General features: G+C 51.4%; 1 protein-coding gene across 2 annotated transcripts in view; it reads left to right on the top strand.

The window, feature by feature from the left end:
- Nucleotides 1-19,216, top strand: part of Slc6a1 (solute carrier family 6 member 1) — a 34,404-nt gene extending 15,188 nt beyond the window's left edge. For both annotated transcript variants that reach the window (XM_021164828.3, XM_029478912.2), the window contains exons 2-16: nucleotides 3,169-3,218; nucleotides 3,984-4,308; nucleotides 4,621-4,752; nucleotides 4,868-4,968; nucleotides 6,093-6,202; nucleotides 6,923-7,055; nucleotides 9,890-10,024; nucleotides 10,215-10,318; nucleotides 10,748-10,872; nucleotides 11,892-12,004; nucleotides 12,217-12,348; nucleotides 13,551-13,653; nucleotides 15,165-15,265; nucleotides 15,999-16,166; nucleotides 17,008-19,216. In XM_021164828.3, the coding sequence (XP_021020487.1) occupies nucleotides 4,071-4,308; nucleotides 4,621-4,752; nucleotides 4,868-4,968; nucleotides 6,093-6,202; nucleotides 6,923-7,055; nucleotides 9,890-10,024; nucleotides 10,215-10,318; nucleotides 10,748-10,872; nucleotides 11,892-12,004; nucleotides 12,217-12,348; nucleotides 13,551-13,653; nucleotides 15,165-15,265; nucleotides 15,999-16,166; nucleotides 17,008-17,112 (1,800 nt within the window). In that variant the 5' untranslated portion in view covers nucleotides 3,169-3,218; nucleotides 3,984-4,070 and the 3' untranslated portion in view covers nucleotides 17,113-19,216. The remainder of the gene's footprint in view (nucleotides 1-3,168; nucleotides 3,219-3,983; nucleotides 4,309-4,620; nucleotides 4,753-4,867; nucleotides 4,969-6,092; nucleotides 6,203-6,922; nucleotides 7,056-9,889; nucleotides 10,025-10,214; nucleotides 10,319-10,747; nucleotides 10,873-11,891; nucleotides 12,005-12,216; nucleotides 12,349-13,550; nucleotides 13,654-15,164; nucleotides 15,266-15,998; nucleotides 16,167-17,007) is intronic.
- Nucleotides 19,217-19,883: the final 667 nt, after the last annotated feature.

The following is a 19,883-nucleotide window of genomic DNA, read 5'->3' as shown; positions in this document are numbered from 1 at the left end:
CACCAGCTTCCAGGCCCTGCTCCGGGATGGGGTCCCAGTGCCCCAGTGGCCAAGGCCAAGTCCTTGTGTCTCTCTTGGACTTGGTTTCCCAAGAATGTCTCTGCTTCTGCTCCTGACCCTTGGAAGCATTTGTCACGGCTAGGGTGAAATCTAAAAGCATGAGATAGCCTTGGCCACTTAAGATTCAATAATAATAATAATAATAATAATAATAATAATTTGAACTGCTGGCTTTGGCCTCTGAGACCCCATGTGATGTGACTCCTGTCACCCCTCCACTTGGATCTGTTCCCTTCCAGACCTCTCTGCTGTCTTTCGAACACCCAGGTCTCCGTCCTGCCTTGAGGTCTTTGCATTGCTTTCCCACTGTGTAAAACACTGTGTCCTAGAGGGTCACATTTTCAACTTCTAATTCAAACTGAATCTTCTTGTTGTTCTGGCCAAGTAAAACAAGCCCAAGGGCTACTTCTGACCTATTTGCCAGGTCTGATCTAGGGCTTCCAGCTCCACACTCCTTCCTTACAAAGTGTCTCTGGCTGAGGGACCTGCAGATCTCTGCATGCTTTAGCTGAGTTTCTGTCAGTGGTGTTAAGACTTGGTCACAGCCACATGGAAGAGGGATGGGCCATCTCTGAGACTCACCACTCTTTCGTCTGGTCTCTTTCATTAACTCCATCCTCTCAGAAGCCTCTGAGTAAGGCTTCTGTTTGCCTAAGTATCTTTCTTGTGACCAATCTTGTTCCCCTCTCAGCCTCTGACAGGAATAAGCTGGACCTCCTTCTTTGGGCTGAGGAGAAGATTCACAGCAGAGGTTCTCATGTGTTTACACCTGATGTGTCTCTCTCTAGGACTGACAGATTGACACTATGGGACCAGAGTCTCAGAGTACCAGGCCCTCTATCCATATGTGATATCCCTGCTGGTATACCCCACAAAGCTGCAGCCAGGAGTGCTGGGTGTTAAATGTTCATATAGTGCCCGAGATTTCCTGAGGCCCTGTCAGCTAGTGCTGGAGTTACCCCGCATACCTATCTGTGTGCCTGGCCTTGTTGTTCTCATTCCCCCATTTATCCAGATAGGGATCAGAGAGCAGAGGTAGCTCACCGAGCATTAGCAAGTGCTAGAGAGAGCCAAGGTCAGGCTCAAGACTAACGTGGCTTCGGGACCAGGCAAGTCCAAGGCTGAATCTTGGATCTTCCCTGGGCATCAGTTCCATCACACCAACCTCAAATTCAAGTCTGTATCCTGGGTCCTTCCTGGGCATCAGTTCCATCACACCAGCCTCTTTTGTTTATGCTCAGACACAGACATGAACTCACAGCTCTTGGCTCTGCAGTTCTTTTTCGGATGGTGCAGGTGTTCGGCTGATTCCAGACATACATTTCTGGAAAACAGAAATGACAGCCTGGCTCCCTCAGGACCAGTTCTTCCAAGTGGCCCTGCCTGGGACCCCTGGGTTAGATCTGAGGACTGTGGACTATGGACTGACTTTCCTGAGGACCCAAGGGACCAAAGAGTCTTAGAGTCAGCCACATGTGACCCTGGGGAAGACCTTTGCCCATCAGTGTGCCTGTCATAGAATGCCACAGGCCAGTGATGGATAATGGCTGGAGGCTCGTGGTTCTGGAAGCTGAGAGTCTACGGGAGATTAGCGGCATCAGAAGGGCCTTCTCGTTGAATATCCCTGAGATACGGCAAGAGAGAGAGGCCTAAAAGGTGGAATTCACTTTTGTAACAACCTGCTCCAGCGACAATGACATTGGTGGGAGCCACGCCTCACAAATCTACCTGTCCTCTAAAGTGTCTCATTCAAGACATAGTAAGGGACACGTATTGGCATCTCAGAGCAGAGTTTCTGGGCGAAAGCCTAGAAGTACAAGCTAGAACATCAGCAACATAGCCCCTTCCTTCTCAGCAGCCAGCTCTCTGTGCCACACTAGGTGTAGGGTAGGCAGCCCATACTGCCTCGGAGTCCCCAAGACTCGACTCATGACAAAATCCTACAGAAGGAATTTGATTGGCTAGCTTCAGTCACATGGTCAGACTTACCTGAGGTGATTGGATCATTCTGAATAAATATGGCAGCTGGAGCGTACTGGGATAGACAGTGGGACAACTGAGAACACTGTGGTCACAAAAGCTAGCAGTCTGTCTTGCCTGAGATGGCAGTCTGCATATCCTGATTATGGAACAGGCCCCATCTTCCACCTCCTGTTCTCTCCGTCCTGGAGGGTACAGGCTGCCTCTACCTGAGGCCACAGTTCTCCCTAATGTGGCCAGGTCCAGCCAGAATGGAGATAGTCGTTCAGGACAAGCCTACCACTGTGCAGGAGGCTCAAACTGAGTTGGCCACCTTGCAGAAGAGAAGCGGGATTGGGCCGTGAAGTTTTCCCACATGGAGGACACATGGCGCTGGGTAACAGGCTGCATGCGAGGGGCTGAAGGCCATGCACTGCACACCAGGCATCGGGGCAGATCCCAGGCACCCATGGCTTTTGCTCATTCCCTGTGTGGGGGCCACGTCTTTCCAGTTTGTCCTGAGGGTTCCATAAGTTTAGTTTGTGTTGTTTTATTGAACACCTTCTATAGAATGTTCTAGAAAAAAATTGACACAGAAGAAAACAAATTCCATGACCGTCTGTTTACATATTTAGGGGGCAGAACCTTAAATAGGACACCTGAAGACGGCTTTCCCAAATCCACCTTCCTTGCTATAAAATATAGGGCTCTTCGCTCTGCTCTGACATCGTTGTTGTTGTTAAATAACATTTCTTCAAGTTTATATGGAGGATAGAGAACAATATCAGCTAGAATAAACTTTAATTTTGCATATTAAAAGAAAAGATCAGCCTGATTCCTGACTCCCAACATGCCTCGAGCGATGTTCCGCCCCGGCTCCTCTTTTCCATTTGGTGAAATTATGGAGCACCCCGCCCATGACCACAGCTGTCCCCGCACAGCCCACCCCGCATGTCTCCGCATTGGCAAGCCAGCGCCATGCTGCATGGACTCACCACAGTCACTCTGGCTGGGGACGCTCTGCAGTCACAGGCCCTGCCTGGGTCTCAGCTGCTTCTCCCCGCTTGTCGCCCCCTGCTGACAGTCTAGCTTCATCTGTTGTAGCCTGTCCATTCACCTCCCTGCCCTTCTCCCCCCTCTGTTCTGCAGGCTCTGTGGAGAAAGCCTTTAGGAGAAGACTCCTAGCAGAGAGCGATTAGGTAAGATAAGCAGCCAGGTGACAAATCACAGCCTGGCAGACCCAATAGCTGACTTTGCTGCAGCTCGACGAGCCAGGAGAGACTGGCACCATTGGATAGGTGGGAAAACTGAGCAACCATGGGAATGGCTCAGTCAGTCAAGTACATCAACATGAGGCTCTGAGTTTGAGCCCCAGCACCAGTGTAAAAGGCCAGGCATGACCACGTGGCCTGTAACCCCAGCTCCAGGAGTAGAGATAAAAGGATTGCTGGAGCTTGCTGGCAGCCGCTGTAGCTGAACCATGTTCTCTAGGTTCAAGAGAGACCACATCTCAAGTGACTACGACTGGGGGTGATAAAGGTGGAGGCCGGACAGCCTCCTTTGCCATCTCTGCGTGTTCCCAGATGTGCTTGTGTTTCCCACACTCAGCCAGGTGTTGGCGGTGCACATTTGTAATCTCAGCACTGGGGAGGCAGAGACAGGAGGATTCCCCAGGACTTGCTGGTCAGTCAGCCTAGCCTGTACTGTGAGTTCTGGGCCAGCAAAAGACATGGTTTCAGAAATAATGGACAGATGCTGAGGAATGGTATCCAACTGACCCTGCCCCATATATACGAGACACATACACAAAAGACAGAGTCAACAGGAATTAAGTACTAGTTCTTAGTACTATGACTAGTACTAAGTAATAGCAATCAGCTGGTAAAAGAGAACTGACCTGAAGGCAGTTTTATTTCTATGCTACCTCTTTAACTATAACCCACTCTGTCCTACAACAATCCCAGGCCGCAAAGCTGCTGTCCACGTGGACTGGAGCTGACATTGCACGCCCACCTGCCAGGATCCCTGCTGCCAAGTTTGTGCTCCGAGACATGGCAACTGACAACAGCAAGGTGGCTGATGGGCAGATCTCTACCGAGGTCAGCGAGGCCCCTGTGGCCAGCGACAAGCCCAAAACCCTGGTAGTCAAGGTGCAGAAGAAGGCCGGGGACCTCCCTGACCGGGACACATGGAAGGGACGCTTCGACTTCCTCATGTCCTGTGTGGGCTACGCCATTGGCCTGGGCAATGTGTGGAGGTTCCCTTACCTCTGCGGGAAAAACGGTGGCGGTAGGTGACCACCTGGGACCAGGTCTTTGCATCTTCTGGGTCTACCTTGAGGGGAGGGAGGATCTTTGAGATCAGTCCCTATTTGTCACTCCTTGTCCTCTCTTCAAGAGTCCCCAATGACAGTTGTCTGTGGCGCTGATATCAGAACTTCTGTATCTTTTGCAAGAGCTGGGGTGTATTTTGAATGAAGGATGCCGTTGGGGCTTGCCTTGAATACTGCTTTCCAGGCGGGACACATGGGAATGGTGGGTGGGACTCCAGAGCTAGTGGGGAGACTCAGAGCCATGAGTGTATCTTATCTCTCTTCTCCAGGGGCCTTCCTAATCCCATATTTCCTGACGCTCATCTTTGCGGGTGTTCCTCTCTTCCTTTTGGAGTGCTCCCTAGGCCAGTACACCTCCATTGGGGGCCTGGGTGTTTGGAAGCTGGCACCCATGTTCAAGGGTGAGTAAGGGACCTGGGCATATGGAGGGGCCTCACCCAAGATCCTCTGGGACAAGGAAGCTATGGGCCCATTTCTAAGAGTGCAGCGGCAAGCCCTGTGCATGTTCCTCTCCAGGTGTGGGCCTCGCGGCAGCTGTGCTGTCCTTCTGGCTGAACATCTACTACATCGTCATCATCTCCTGGGCCATCTACTACCTGTACAACTCCTTCACCACGGTGAGTGGCCACCGGCCAGCACCTACAGGGGCCGTGGGCATCCTCAGTGTACTCACTGGGTCAATCCTTGAATGAGGAGTTGAGGGGTGTAGCTTGTCTTCTATAGTGTCTTCCCTGACCAGCCATGCTGAGAGTCACAGTCTCACACCCCAGGCATCCCACAACTGGATCCGATAGCCATTTGGTATGGACTCAGCTAGCGTGGGTTGGAATGCTAACTCTACTGTCTATTAGCTGTGCAACGTCAGGAACCAGCTTTAGCTTCTCTGAGACCTCACCGATCTCATTTATAAATGTGACCCAGCAATTCTGTTTCCACAGAAGCAAAAGCAGGGTCTCAGACACACGGGGCTCAATGCCCATATGTTTACAGCATCATGTTTTATAAGAGCCATTCAGAAGCAACCCCGGGTCCCCAGGGAACACGTGTGACTGGATGCACATGTGTGTGGTGGAATACTATTCATCCTTGACAAAGGAAACAATCTGACCCATGTACCGTGGACATGAAATTTGAAGACGTTAAGGACATCACAGAAAATGGATGCTGTGTGATTCTGCCTGCATGTGCTTCTTAAGGTGGTCAGATTCCAGGAGACAGGAGGCATCATGGGGAAGCCTGGAGGACAGGGAGTTAGTGAATAAAGGAGACCAAGGTCCTAGAGAGAACTGCTGCACACTACTGTGTGCTCCATGCTGCTCAGAGTTGCTGCACACTACTCTGCGCTTCACGCTGCTCAGCTGCACACAGAGCAGGGGTCAATTTTACACGACCTGTATTTGAACAGAAACAGGGAGGAAACAAAAACTGAAACTCACTCCATAAATCACATGTAAAGAGTCTAGAGCCAGGCTGGATGTGGGACAAACCCTGTCTGTTAGGGTCACCCCTGTGGACACAGTGTGGACACAGTATGGCTTGGAAGCTAGTTCTTGGAGGAGCAAGAGTTCAGATTTGGGTGGTGTGATCTTGCCCACCTTCCTCTGAGAGCTCTCGGGAAGAAGAGATGGAAAAGCGGTTGTGAGCAAGTGCATGGGGCAATGAGGGTGGGATGGGTGAGTGGAGTCCTCTCTGGCCAGCCCCAGGGGCTGAGTGGGATCTGTCTGTGACTCTGCCCTTGCAGACTCTGCCATGGAAACAGTGTGACAACCCGTGGAACACTGACCGCTGCTTCTCCAACTACAGCCTGGTCAATACCACCAACATGACCAGCGCCGTGGTGGAGTTCTGGGAGTGAGTGGGGGCTGGGGTGAGGCTGGGGAGGGTGTGCCAGCTGGGTGGTGGCAGGCAATGTGGCGTTTCCTTCAGCCATTCATTACTGAGTGTTTCTTGAATGCCTACTGTGTGCCGGTAAAGATCTGGGGACACCAATAGACAGTGACAGCAGCAGGCGGCTCATATAGGCAGGAAGACATGCTGGGTAGGGGAGGTGGTCTGGAACAGCCTACAGGAGAGTGTGGCTGCTCGCCATCACATGAGGGGTTGGGTGGTCAGTGGTACTTAGTAGGGAGGAACATATGTTAGGCACAGGGAGGGGGGCAGCTACAGAGGGTGCCCAGTGAGGACCTTTGCTAAGGGATTAAGGTGCACGGCAGATGTTGGGAAGTCTCAGTCATCTGTTCTCCAGACTCAGACAAGGAGGTCCTGTGCACTACAAGGTCTCAGGCAGGAGAGTGACCACATGGTCCTTCCTGGGACTTATGAGGAGTCCATGGGGCTGGATAAGCAGAGCCATGGAGAGACGAAAGCTTAGTAGCCCAGGAGTTGAGGTTGACACCAATGACTGCAACTCTCCAGGGTGAGAGTCCTGGCCCACAGTCCCTGTCCAAACCACAAGGTCACAGTGTGACCGGGACACCCAGGTGGGGTGGGGTGGTATGGTCTGCATCAGAGCCATGGACACTCACCTCCTGCTGGCCCTGTGTGACTCTTTCCTCTGTCCTCTGTCCCCAGGCGCAACATGCACCAGATGACAGATGGGCTGGACAAGCCAGGACAGATCCGCTGGCCGCTGGCCATCACACTGGCCATTGCCTGGGTGCTCGTGTATTTCTGCATCTGGAAGGGTGTTGGTTGGACTGGAAAGGTAGGGACATGCGTGAATAATGGAGACACAGAGGAGAAGGGGCAGGTCAATATAGGAGGTGGATCCTGGTCCAGGGCCCATGACTCCCGTATGATCCATCTAACTTAAGTTAAAGTCATTTCCACTCTCCATGCCTGGGCTCATTCTTCTGAAACAGGATGAGCCAGTGTCAAGTTCACAGATGCCATTGGGCTTGACGGAGCCATAGCCAGATGGCAGGTGTTTTTCCAAGACCATTGGATCAGCTTCCTCTGCACTTGTTCTGTGGCCACTCTATGTCCAGTACAGGGGCCCAGAGTGCCATTTTCCATGATGATGGGATGGATGGTAGAGGTATATAACCCCAAGCTCAGATCCCCATGTGATAGCTAGTTGGCTCTGTGACCATAGGCATGCCACCTTGCCTCCCTGAAACTTGTTTTCCTCCTGTGAGATAACATTTTTTTGGTGGTTTCCTGGTACCTATCGGGATCTCCAGCATTAGGGAGGGGACTTGCCATTTTTATCTAGTTTATGTAAGTGAAGATAGGGGCCAAGCTGGAGCATCTGGCCAGAGCCTTCTTGACACTGATCTGGGAGAGTGACTGGCACAAGTTGATTAAAGAGTTTGGGGACAGAGTTAGCTGACTTACTCCTGGGCTCTACAAGTGGTACACACTGTGGTGCAGTCTGGTAGACCCCAGGACCTACCAGGTCCTCAGACACGGTGTGGGAGTTAGAAGACCCTTTATCTTCCCTAGGATTAAGGAGAGCAGAGGTGGGTACAAGGCCCTTCCAGGATGACTCCAGGAAGCAGAAGAATGGGGGCTTTGTTCAGGGCCTTGGAGTGTTATAACCTCAGCTTCCCAGGGAATAGCTGTGTGCACTTGGGCAAGTCACCAGACCCCTCTGAGTCCCAGTCCCCTCATCCGCTAGTGGGTCATCACAGGCTGAGAGACGATCTAAGCAGAATGCTAGCTAAGATACTTCATGTGGAAACTCTGTGTTTAATACCAGTTATAACCATTGGTGGGGGTGAGGATGCCCAGCCATCTGGCTGCATTCACGGACTGGTTACTTATTGGGGACAGAGAGTAGGGACCTCCCTCACTGTATCATATGGGGATGTTGACCCATCCATGATTGCTGTCCTTCAGCAAGTTTCTATTGGAAACCTACTGTGTGCTCAGCCTACTGCTGGGCATGGAGAATAGGGAAATACAGACAGCAACTAAGTGTTAGGCATGGCCTGTGTCCTCATACAACAGCCTCTCTGCTCACTGAGATGGAAAATCATATCCATTTGCTAGACAAGCAAAAATAAGGCTCTGAGAAGTTAAGAAATTACCCAAAGTCATACGAATGATTAAGTCCCCCCCCCCTATTTTTTAGGTTGGTTTCTTCATGGTTTGTGGCTGCTTTTTTTCCCTAATACTGAGGATCTCAGAGTCCAATAAGTGGGGGGGGGGTCACATCAGACTTTGGGGCATCCAGAGTCACAAAGAAGCACTGTGCAAATCATTTCCTTAGTGATGGGTCTGACAAAAGACAAAGTTTAAACATACTCTGCACCACAGAGGCCACCCTACCCTGCCGTCTGCAGTTTCATTTCCAGAAGGTTCTCAAGCAACATGGGTCACAAGCTCGGAGAAGTTGGTGGCTTTAGATTTGGTAGTTGCACAGCTGGATGTTTTCCCAGGCGTGGAATGACACTTTCTAAGATAAAGATTTGTATACAGACAGGTTCGGTGTTGCATTTAGATCTCCATGTAGCTGGAAAGCCGTAGCGGGGAGCTGGCACCTCCCAAAGGACTCTCTGTAATTAAAGATCATTTTCTTCCTGAGACAGTGAAGCAACGATTAGGAACGAGCTTGGCCTGTGTGTTTTAGCTTCACACACGTTAAAGAAGCCATTTTTTTCTTTTTTTTTCTTTTTTCTTTTTTCTTTTTCTTTTCTTTTCTTTTCTTTTTTTTTTTTTTTTTTTTTTTTTTTTTGCATTTGTGCTCTTTTGCAAGGACATGTGCTCAACCATACGGAATAAGTGAGAACCAAAATGTTATTTGATTGTCAGGCACCTACCAAGGGACCACTGAATGCCATAGACTGCCCTAAGCATTGGGAGAACAGAGATGTCAGCCACATGGGACCTGTCCCTCATGTAACCAATAGGAGCTGTCTATGGGACCTTGTGTGCATGTCCTCTCGGACTTAAACTTTCCCTGTTGTCATTTGTGTCACTCAGATAATGTAGAAATAAAAAAAAAAAAAATAGAGAGATGGGGGCTGGGCGTGGTGGCACACATCTCTAATCTCAGCTTTGCGGAGGTAGAGATAGGTGGCTCTGTGCGTACCAGATCAGCCAGGACTACATAATGAGACAAATAAACAAACACACACTACCACCAAACCCCCAAATCAGCGCTCACTTCTGTAACCCAAACACTCAGAAGGATGAGGTTCACTGTGAGTTTGAGTCCATCCCTGAGCTTCACAGAGAGTTCTAAGCATGGGGTATGGCCTCTGGCTCTGTGTGTGTGTGTGTGTGTGTGTGTGTGTGTGTGTGTGTGTGTTGGGGGGGGGGCGTGGCATGTCTCCCCTCCCAGAATTGTGAGTCTTTCTCCTTGCCTGGGCACAGACAGGCGCTGGCCTCATGCGCATGGGAGGAGAAGGGACAGAGGGTAGCCAACAGGAATGGGGGAGGTGCTAACCAGCGGTGGAGACTCCGTGGAGGGGCTTCAGAAAGGCGGGCACACCTTCTACCAGGCTAGAAATCCAGGGACAGGGCGGCTCCAGGAGGAGGAGGAACAGATCTGGTGCTGCAGAGAGGGGCAGCCCTGCGGTTCTTTGCTTGTAGGTGGTCTACTTCTCAGCCACGTACCCCTACATCATGCTTATCATCCTGTTCTTCCGTGGAGTGACGCTTCCCGGGGCCAAGGAGGGGATCCTCTTCTACATCACACCCAACTTCCGAAAGCTGTCTGATTCTGAGGTGAGCGTCTGCCTCGCCCCGCCCTGTCCCGCCCAAATGGGTCCCCAGAGTCAAGAGCATGCTAGGTATCTGAGCAGGTCTGATGGAGCAGATAATCCCTGAGGACTCCCAGGAGGCCGCGGTAGCGATGACGATGACGATGACGACTCTGATCTTGATCAGTTCTGAGGTTCTGATTCTCTGCCCGCAGGTGTGGCTTGATGCCGCCACCCAGATCTTCTTCTCCTACGGGCTGGGCCTGGGGTCCCTGATTGCTCTGGGAAGCTACAACTCTTTCCACAACAATGTGTACAGGTGCGAGGGGGCGGGCTTTGAGGCTTCCTTCCTGGCCACGCCCCTAACCATGCCTTCCTGGTAGAGGCACACTGAGGCCACGCCCCAGGATGATTGCCAACCCCTAACCCTGTGCCCACCTCAGTAATACACACTTATCTCCAGCACTTCTCCCCTGTCACATGCTGGAGGTCATACATGCTCTTCATCTGAGTCTACATCCCTTGTGGAACCTCCATCTCCATGCCCTCTGTAGCCACACCTACTCTATTAGATCTCTCTTTACCTTCTTAGGAGACCCCTCTCTGCTCTACCTGCCTGGCTTGCTCTGGCCTTGCTCCTGTAGTTCCTCTTCTAGAACCCCTTTCCCTTCCCTCAGAGGTTACTGCCCTCTGGTCCCACTCTCCTGTAGTCGTCCCCAATCACCTCACCGGCCCTCCTGCTCTTCAGGGACTCCATCATCGTTTGCTGCATCAACTCCTGCACCAGCATGTTTGCCGGCTTCGTCATCTTCTCCATCGTCGGCTTCATGGCTCATGTCACCAAGAGGTCCATAGCTGATGTGGCAGCCTCAGGTCAGTGCTCTACGTGAGGGAGGCAGGGCTTGCCATGATGCTTGCGTGTGGTCCTGAGGCTTGCACGTGTGGGCCCAGCTGAGCTATAGTCACCAGCATGATACAAAGCTCTCCAGGCTAGACTTTTGCCCTGCTCTGAAAACACTGTCACTGTGTGGGTTGTGCCCACTCTGTTCCCATGGACAGTGCCAAAGTCAGGAAGATCCTCAGGGTCTGACCCCTTTTTCCTTTTGGCCAGGGCAAGCCACAGCAGGAGGAACTGTGTGCCAGGTAGAGCCTTCTGAGATTCAGGGAGGTGATGTGACTTGTCCCTTGGAGAACTGGGTTGGTCATGTCAGAAATGCTCTTTGCTGCGGTTCCTGTCTCACCCACAAGGGAACCCCTTCTCCAATTCCATTTTCCCTGAACTTTCTAGACTCTCATCCACTGCTCTGCCCCAGAGTAACAACCAGAAAGGTTGTTACTCACAGGAGGCTTCTCCCGAACTCTTACACATCTCCTCTGGGGCCTCCAGATCCACCTCTACCCCCAGCTCCACACAGACATCCCACATCTGTTCCATCCTGTAACTTCCCACCTTATGAAGGGTTCATCTGCTGAACAGAAGCCCCAGCCTCCTCCCACCCTCTTCCTTCACCTCTCCACAAGCCCTGCAGTTCCAGCATCTGTCTCCACCTGCCTCCTTCATGTATCCCCAGCCAGCCTCTCTGCATGTGAGCTGTCCCAGCCCCTGGCCAGGTCCCCATGGTCCCTCGCTAGATGGTGGCCACAGCTCTACACCACCTGTCTGTCTTCCCTCTGGACTCTCACTGTTTCCTAAGAGATGACAGTGTACAAACAAGGTTACCCAGAGGATGAGCTGAGGTCAAATGAACAAGTGACAGTGTGTTGATGTGCTACTGGCTGTGCTAGGTGTGCTGGGTGTGCTGCTGGCTGTGCTGCTAGCCATGGTGCTGGGTGTGCTGGTAGCAAGCCCCCACTGTCTCTTTTTCTTTCCTCTGTTTTGCCCTCCCCACCAGGCCCGGGGCTGGCATTCTTGGCATACCCTGAGGCTGTGACACAGCTACCCATCTCTCCCCTCTGGGCTATCCTGTTCTTCTCCATGCTGCTGATGCTGGGCATTGACAGCCAGGTGAGGCCCCCACCCCACAGCACCATGAGGACCCCCATCAGGACCAGCCTGGCCTTGATTGGCACACACAGTGCCTGGAAGACCTGACTCCAGACGATCCTGGCCCTGCTGTCTGGCTACACGCCTTTCTATTACAAGGCCAGGTTTGGGGTGGGTGGGTAGGAGGAGGCTGGCTGCAGCTGGTAGCTAACCCCATCTTTTCTCCCAACAAGTTCTGTACCGTGGAGGGCTTCATCACTGCCCTGGTGGACGAGTACCCCAGACTTCTCCGCAATCGCCGTGAACTCTTCATTGCTGCCGTGTGCATTGTGTCCTACCTGATTGGCCTGTCTAACATCACCCAGGTAGGCTGACCAGCATCTGACATGCCTCAAATTTCCCCCAGGGCTTGCCATACCTTTTCATGGCAGGGCACATGTTCACCTCCAAGATCCAAAGCTCTCCAGCCCTTGGGCCTCTTTTTCTCGGGGTTAGCTTATGCCACCATCTTTCTCTGTACTGAGTGCCATTGTACCAAACCCCATCACTCCATTGTGAGATCCATGGAGTCCCAGACTGGTGGGAGAGGCAGACTTTGAACTAGAGAGTATGGGATAAATATAGAGAATGCAGCATACATCCCAGCTATGGAGGAGGGTATGGAGGCGGGTGAGGGAGATAGGGAATCAGAGGGATAGGGGATGAAGGGTTGGGACAGTGAGCTTGCAAATGCTCACAGAAATGAGTCAGAGTCAATTTGAGAGTGGGGCCTTTGACACCATCACTTTCCAAGTCCCTTCTGTCTATCTCAGAGAGAAATGCTATACACACCTGCTATGTGATAGCCTGACCCTGGGATTCAGCCGGGACTGCCTTGTTGGCTTTGTGGAAGGTTGTGGTGGTCAAAACTAACATGCATATTTGCTTCTTTCTGAGAGGAAGTGCCGGGAGGGCAATGGATAGTAGGCTCAAGAATAACCAGCAGGGATGGGCCCTAACTCATTAGGTAGCTAGGAGAAGCTTCCATAAGCAAGTGGCCATTGAGCTTTGACTTCAGAGATGAGGCAGAGCCAGTGCTGGGGTGGGAGTGGAGAATCATAGGGGAGTAAGCAGAAGAGGCACAAAGGCCCCTCAGTAGGAGTGCGTCTGAGGGGCCAGAGGGACAAGAAGAGGCCAGTGTGGAGGAGGCAGAGTGGGAGGATGGATGAGATTCAAACCAGATCTTTTGGGCTTTGCAGTTAGATCTGACTTAAATTGATAGCTCTACCCACTGTTTTGTGTGAGTCAGGAGAGGGTTTAAGCAGGAAAGAACAATCACTAATGCATGCTGGTGATAGACCAGCTGCTTCCAGTCCTACTGAAAGCCATACAGGAAATAGGCCATCTCTGGCCACCACCCAGACACCTTCCCAGCCCTGAGATTATGAGCAGCCATAGACCCTAATGGCTTCTTCACTGTGCCCTGAAGCCTTCCGCTGCTATGTGCCTAGTGCCAGCCTCTTCAGGGTCTTGGAGATGGGGGAGCGTGCAAGAATGGAGCTAAGTCTGCACCTTTGGTCTCTTTCAGGGTGGCATTTATGTCTTCAAACTGTTTGATTATTACTCTGCCAGCGGCATGAGCTTGCTGTTCCTGGTTTTCTTCGAGTGTGTCTCCATTTCCTGGTTTTATGGTGAGATCCAGCCCCGCTCCCTCATTAATCCATTCGCCTATCCAACCATTATTCATTAACAAGATCTTGAACATTAAGCCTTTATTTTGCCCTTGTAACACCTCCACGAGCTTAGTTAACACAGGTGCTGCCCTGTTGAGGAAGTGTGACAGGGAGAGTCATAGATGTTCATTTAACATACAAGCCAGGGGCTGCAGGGATGGCTCAGCGGTTACGACCACGGTCTGCTCTTGCAGAGGACCCAGGTTTGGTTTCTCATGGGGTCTCACAACCTCCTGCAACTCCAGTTCCCCGAGATCTGATTCCTTCTCCTGGCCTCTGTGAATACTCTCATGTATATGGTGTGGACATACATGCAGACAAACACTTATACACATAAAGTAACAGTAAATAAATCTTTAAAAATGCAAGCCATTATGACTTCATAAGTTTGAGGATGAAAAGATTGGTTTGAAATTGATTAGAGGACTTGGCTGGTGACGTGGCTCAAAACAGTTGGCACCAAGACACCCCCAGAAGCCCACCTGGAGAAGGAGACAAGTGCCTCCCACAAGCTTCCATATGTGCCTACACACACACACACACACACACACACACACACACACAATGTGAAAAAAATGAAATTTTATCTGAAAAAGGGGGACTCCAGACTATACAGTTTTCTAAGTCATGTGCTCAATGACTGTAAGGCTGTGTATGATTACAGGTGTGAACTATTCCAGAACTGATCACAAAGGGTCTATTTTCTTTGTTTCTTGTGGGGCCAAGGCTCCCCAAATGACTGCCTGGGAGTCAAAGCCCTAAGAATGTCCTTCCCAAATGTGCCCCTCCCCCATCCTTCACCTGCACCCAATCACCCTCCTCTGACCACTGTTTGCTGCTCCCTGCTAATAGTCCCCTCCCTGCTGGCTCTGTGGCTTTCCACAGGGGGCACAACCTGCTCTGTTCTGAGGCCTTCAGGTCTTTTATCATTAACATTGATTTCCTAAATTTGGAATCTCTTCAGAAGCTACCATTCATTTCTCATAGTAAGACTGTCATGGGGAGATGTGTCCTCCTGGCAAAGCCAATGAAGGAAGGCATGACTAGGACAGGCGTCTGTGGGTGGGGCACTAGGCAGGTATGTCTTTACATATCCTCCTGTCTTCATGTTATGACACCACAAGACTTGATTAAAACCAAAGCACATAGCCTGGCAGTGGTGGCACACGCCTTTAATCCCAGCACTTGGGAGGCAGAGGCAGGTGGATTTCTGAGTTCGATGCCAGCCTGGTCTACAGAGTGAGTTCCAGGACAGCCAGAACTACACAGAGAAACCCTGTCTCGGAAACCAAACCAAACCAAACCAAACCAAACCAAACCAAACCAAAGTACATGCCCCATATAAGAGACAAGGAAGGACACTGGGGCTCATACACATGAGGGGACTTGCTCATGGCTGCACTTCAAATAGAATTGGGTCCTGTCGTGGTAGCTCTCTTCTGCCTTCTGTTCTTACTCCCATGTCACAGGTGTCAACCGGTTCTATGACAACATCCAGGAGATGGTTGGCTCCAGGCCCTGCATCTGGTGGAAGCTGTGCTGGTCCTTTTTCACACCCATCATTGTGGCGGTAAAGATGAGGCTTGACCAGCTGTTAGGATGAAGCTAGCCCACTGGGATGAGGCTAGCCCACTGGGAAGAAGTTAGCCCCCTGGGATGAGGCAGGCTGTGGTACAGACAGCTCAGCTCCCTGGAGAAAACTCTTGGGAATGAGGGCTGGGTAAATCTCCCCAGGTCTTCTGTTCCCTGGGAGTAGTAACTTCGCCCCCGCTCCCCCCCACACCTCCACCCATGTTTGCTGCTCATCTGTGTCAAGGCCTGCCAGGGAACGATCACATGACCTTTTCATAGACTCAGTACCCAGACCGTTGTCCTGAGTCACTCTCCTAGCTCAGCCCAGCCCAGGAGCCCAGGTTCCTGACATGTAGACCCTTCTATTCTTCAGCAAGTCTCATTCCCTCCTTGAGGGGTGCTGAGGTCCCGAGAGCCCTGGCAGGGACACCCCAGGTCCTTGAGGTGGGAACTGGGCTGCTGCCAAGGTTGTGCTGTGTGTAAGATCATGGTAGCCTGGAGAGGCCATCCAGCCCCCTATACAAGCTAGCCTGCAGGAGGGCAGGAGGGCAGGAAGGCTGGGCGAGAGGGTGTCTCCTCTCCGGGCCTTTTCCAGAAAGAGGAGTCTGCTTTAAGGCATTGCCTGTGGAGTAGTACAAGGATGGCAGGCCGTGAGAGTCAGCTGCAGTGGAGGCAGGACCTGGCTTGGTCTCACCCTCGGAGCTGACTGTCACATCCTTCCCAATCCACAGGGCGTGTTTCTCTTCAGTGCTGTGCAGATGACACCACTCACCATGGGAAGCTACGTTTTCCCCAAGTGGGGCCAGGGTGTGGGCTGGCTCATGGCTCTGTCCTCCATGGTGCTCATCCCCGGGTACATGGCTTACATGTTCCTTACCCTGAAGGGCTCTCTGAAGCAGGTAAGCCCTTCTGCATGGAAGGAGCTCACGGGCTAGGTGGGGAGGCTTGAGTCAGCAAGCCAGTGCCATTTAGAGTGACAGGGAACACCTCTGAGGCACTGTGGTCCTGCCTGGGTTGAGCAGCATTAGGAGGCTGCCTGGAAGCCTGAAGAAAAGCCAGGTTGAGTAGTAGATGCAGAAAGACTGGTCTTGGGAAGGTGGGATGGGAGGGCGGGACGGGAGGCTTGTACAAAGGTCCAGACATCAAAATGCCATGAGGTTGGCTGGAGGGAGAATAATGTAGCCGGAGAGCAGGAGGAGGAAGTGGGATAGGCAGAGTAAACTTTGTAAGAGTTTGAAAGAAAGGCTGTGGTAGGCAGAGGGACAGCATCTGCAAAGGCCCAGAGGTGATTGAAGAGCAGAAGAGGTCAATGTGGCTGAAGTGGGAGGAGAAGAGGGGGAGGGGCAGTGAGGAGAGGAGATGGGGAGATAGGGAGACACTGGAATTTGAGAGGTGGCAGTGGCCAGACTGTACAGGGCATTGTAGGACCTGGCTTTTACCCTGGATGAAAGGGGAATCTGTGGGGTCCTGAAACACAGAGGGAGGCATTCTGACCATCTTCCTGGCTATCATGCTGAGGACAGAAGGAAGATGATGTCAGAAAAGACATCAGAGGACCAGTCAGGAGACTCTGGATCATGCAGATGGGAGCGGGTGTGTTGTGGCCAAGTGGTCTCCACCGAATGGGAAATCTGGCTTGCTAGTGAGGAAACAAGAGCTGGGTTTGGTGGAGGAAGAGAGAGGGGAGGGGCTGGTCCTCTCTGCAAAGGGCCTTACTTACCCCCAACCCCCTGCCCACAGCGTCTCCAGGTCATGATTCAGCCCAGTGAAGATATTGTGCGCCCTGAGAATGGCCCTGAGCAGCCGCAGGCTGGCAGCTCAGCCAGCAAGGAGGCCTACATCTAGGGGTGCAGCCCCCTCATCACCCCTACACTGGCACTCTGGACTGGCTGTACCCACACCCCTTGAAGACTGAAGATACTCTCTGTCTCCACCTACCTCAAGGGGCAGGTCCAGACACCATGACCATGCAGAGAGGGGAGGTGGGGGACAGTCTGACCCTGGGTGGGCCCTGAGTGGGCAGCCGCCTCTGGAGGCTTCCGTAGAGGCCCCTTAGCAGGAGCAGGTGGCTAGCCTTTGTCACTGCCACTGTTGCTCCTTTTTATGCTGCCAGAGAGGGTGATAGCTGCGGCCACGCGCTCCTGGCTTTTAGTCTTTTTTTCAGACTGTTGTCCTGTGCCCCAACTGTAGACTGTTATCCAGACTTTTCTGCCCACTTTGGCTCTGAACTGGTCATGGACCAGGGCTACGGCATTTTGTTCATGGCCGCTGGGAGCCAGCAGGCTCTGCCTCTTCCTTCTCAATTTCTCCTTCCTGAGGCAGCTTCCCGGACCCACCCCCAGACTGTTCACAGATCAGTGCGGAGAGGGTCCTCTGTCCCTGTGACCCTGTGACCCGGGCAGCTCAGTGTCCCCTGCCCTACCTCCCCAGGTGGCATTAACAACAACAGCCCATCCAGAAGGGTCCTGTGTACTGGGAAGGAACAAAAGAAATCACAAGCACAACTGCCTTTTTTGGTCACCATCCCAGGACTTACCCCAAGTGGGAGCTGTGGTCCTTCTGAGCTGCCCAGTTTGGCACAAACAATGACCAAGGAAATCAAGGTGAAGGTTCTAAGTCAGGACCAATCCAGCTCACTCTGGTTTCCCTCTTAGACTGTCACTGCCACTCTGTTCTGCTGTCCCCCCACCCCCCACCTTTCTGGAAAACTTTCAGATGTACACGCCCACTCATGGAGCAGGGTTACTCCAGAGGCTCCGCCCACCCTACCCTGGCATTAAGCTTCCCTTGCTAGCCTGCTCTAGTGGGGACATCACATGTCCCTTCTGGCCTTGGGTTCTGTGTTGGTGAAGCCAGCGGAGACAGTTTCTGGAAAGTTCCAGAAACTCTGCCTCTCTCCTCTGCAGAGAGGGTGGACCCCCATGTAGCAAAGCGTATGTCTCGTCCCGTAGCTTCTTAGCTTGATAGCTCACAAACCGTGTTCATGACTAACCCTTAATAACTATGGTGAATAACTGTGACCGTGGGTTTTTTGAATCTCTTGTCATTCTCATCCAGAAGTGACCAGCACACCAGTTCTTGCAATAAGCTATCTCCCTCCCTCAGAGCATTAAGCACACTGTAGAGAATGCAGACATGTATGCACATAGAAATGCACACACATGCATACCCATCCTCACATGTGGCATTTAGCGCCCCATGTGATATTGTGTAGGCAATCTACCAGCTCTTCCCTAGGCCACTTGTAACAGGGTTGTGTGGCTGAGGCATCTGCCTGCTCGGTGGAGACTCTGCGACCGACCAGCGTGCACAGGTGCCTGTCGCCAGAGTCCCAGGTGTGGAATGCAAGGACCCTCCACTGTGTCTCGTGGCCCCACCCCCACCTACCCCCACCTGTGTAGGAAGCCCTTTAGGATGAGGGCAGGAGGTCTCCTTCTTGCTGCTCGGTGTTCTTTGATGTGAAACTGAGAACAAGTCTTTTTGAGATAAATGCAGTGTATTTCATGTTTGTAAGCACCTCTGAGATGTTTGGCAAGAAATCCCCTGATTTCCACCCAAACTTACCTTATAGAGCACAACGTTAAAGGTCGTACAATTACTGTGAGAACTGTGAATATGTGTAACTTTTTTTTTCAGTTTTTGCCCAGAGGGAAGAAGATAATTGTATTATCATATATGCTTTCTTTTTTTGCAATAAGGATTTATTCTCAGAACACCAAGTAAATTTATCTCTATATAAAAGTATATGTAATATATGCCTATTCAGACTATATACAGAGCCTGTTTTAAAAAAAAATTACAGTATTATTTAGTAAAATTATCTGTTCTATGGACCAAATGTAAAATATTTATACATGAAGATGTGTTTTAAATGTCTATCAAATGGAATCACAGCTAGAGCACGGGCGTCATGTACGTTTCTAAGAATTTAGAGGAAAAATAATAAAGGTTCTATGATATATGGTGTACTGGTTACTTTCCAGTTGCTGTGACAAAATGCTGTGACCAAGACAGCATACAGAAGAAAAGGATTGTTTGGGCTTATGGCTCCAGAGGGTGAGAGTCCAGGGCAGCAGGAAAACAGCCTATATGGTGGCAGGAGCAGGAAACTACGGACTAACGCCCTGACCCAGAAGCACAAAAGGGAGAGAACAAACTGTAAGCAGGGGAGGCTGTTGCTCTCAGGGCCTACCCAGAGTGACATACCTCCTCCACCAAGCCTGTACCACCTAAACTCACCCCTCACCAAAACAGTGCTACCAGATGGGCCCAAGGGCTGCGGTGCCCGAGGCCCTGGGGGATAGTTCTCTTTTCAAACCACCACACACTGCAGACCTTCTTTCTTAGGGCTGGGAGCACACAATCTCTTTCCTTGGAATAACATGACAAGGTCACAAACTAATTCAATCCCAGGGCGACAGAAATGTGGGCTCAAAACCCACCACAATAGAGCTGGACTCTCCTCTAAGAACGAATAACGTACGAAGGAGATTGCTCAGAGCTGCACAGCGCAGACTCTCTCAAATGTGTCAATCAAATAAAGATCTAATCTGGAAGATAATAGAAGCACATTGGCTGTCACTGACCTGAGGCATTCTTTAGAATTTTAATCTTTA

This window comes from Mus caroli, unplaced genomic scaffold, assembly GCF_978045245.1.
Source record: "Mus caroli unplaced genomic scaffold, Mus_caroli_1 scaffold_7, whole genome shotgun sequence".
Lineage (NCBI taxonomy): Eukaryota > Metazoa > Chordata > Mammalia > Rodentia > Muridae > Mus > Mus caroli.
Note: the sequence above shows the minus strand (reverse complement) of the source record. Positions and strands in the feature narration are given on the sequence as shown.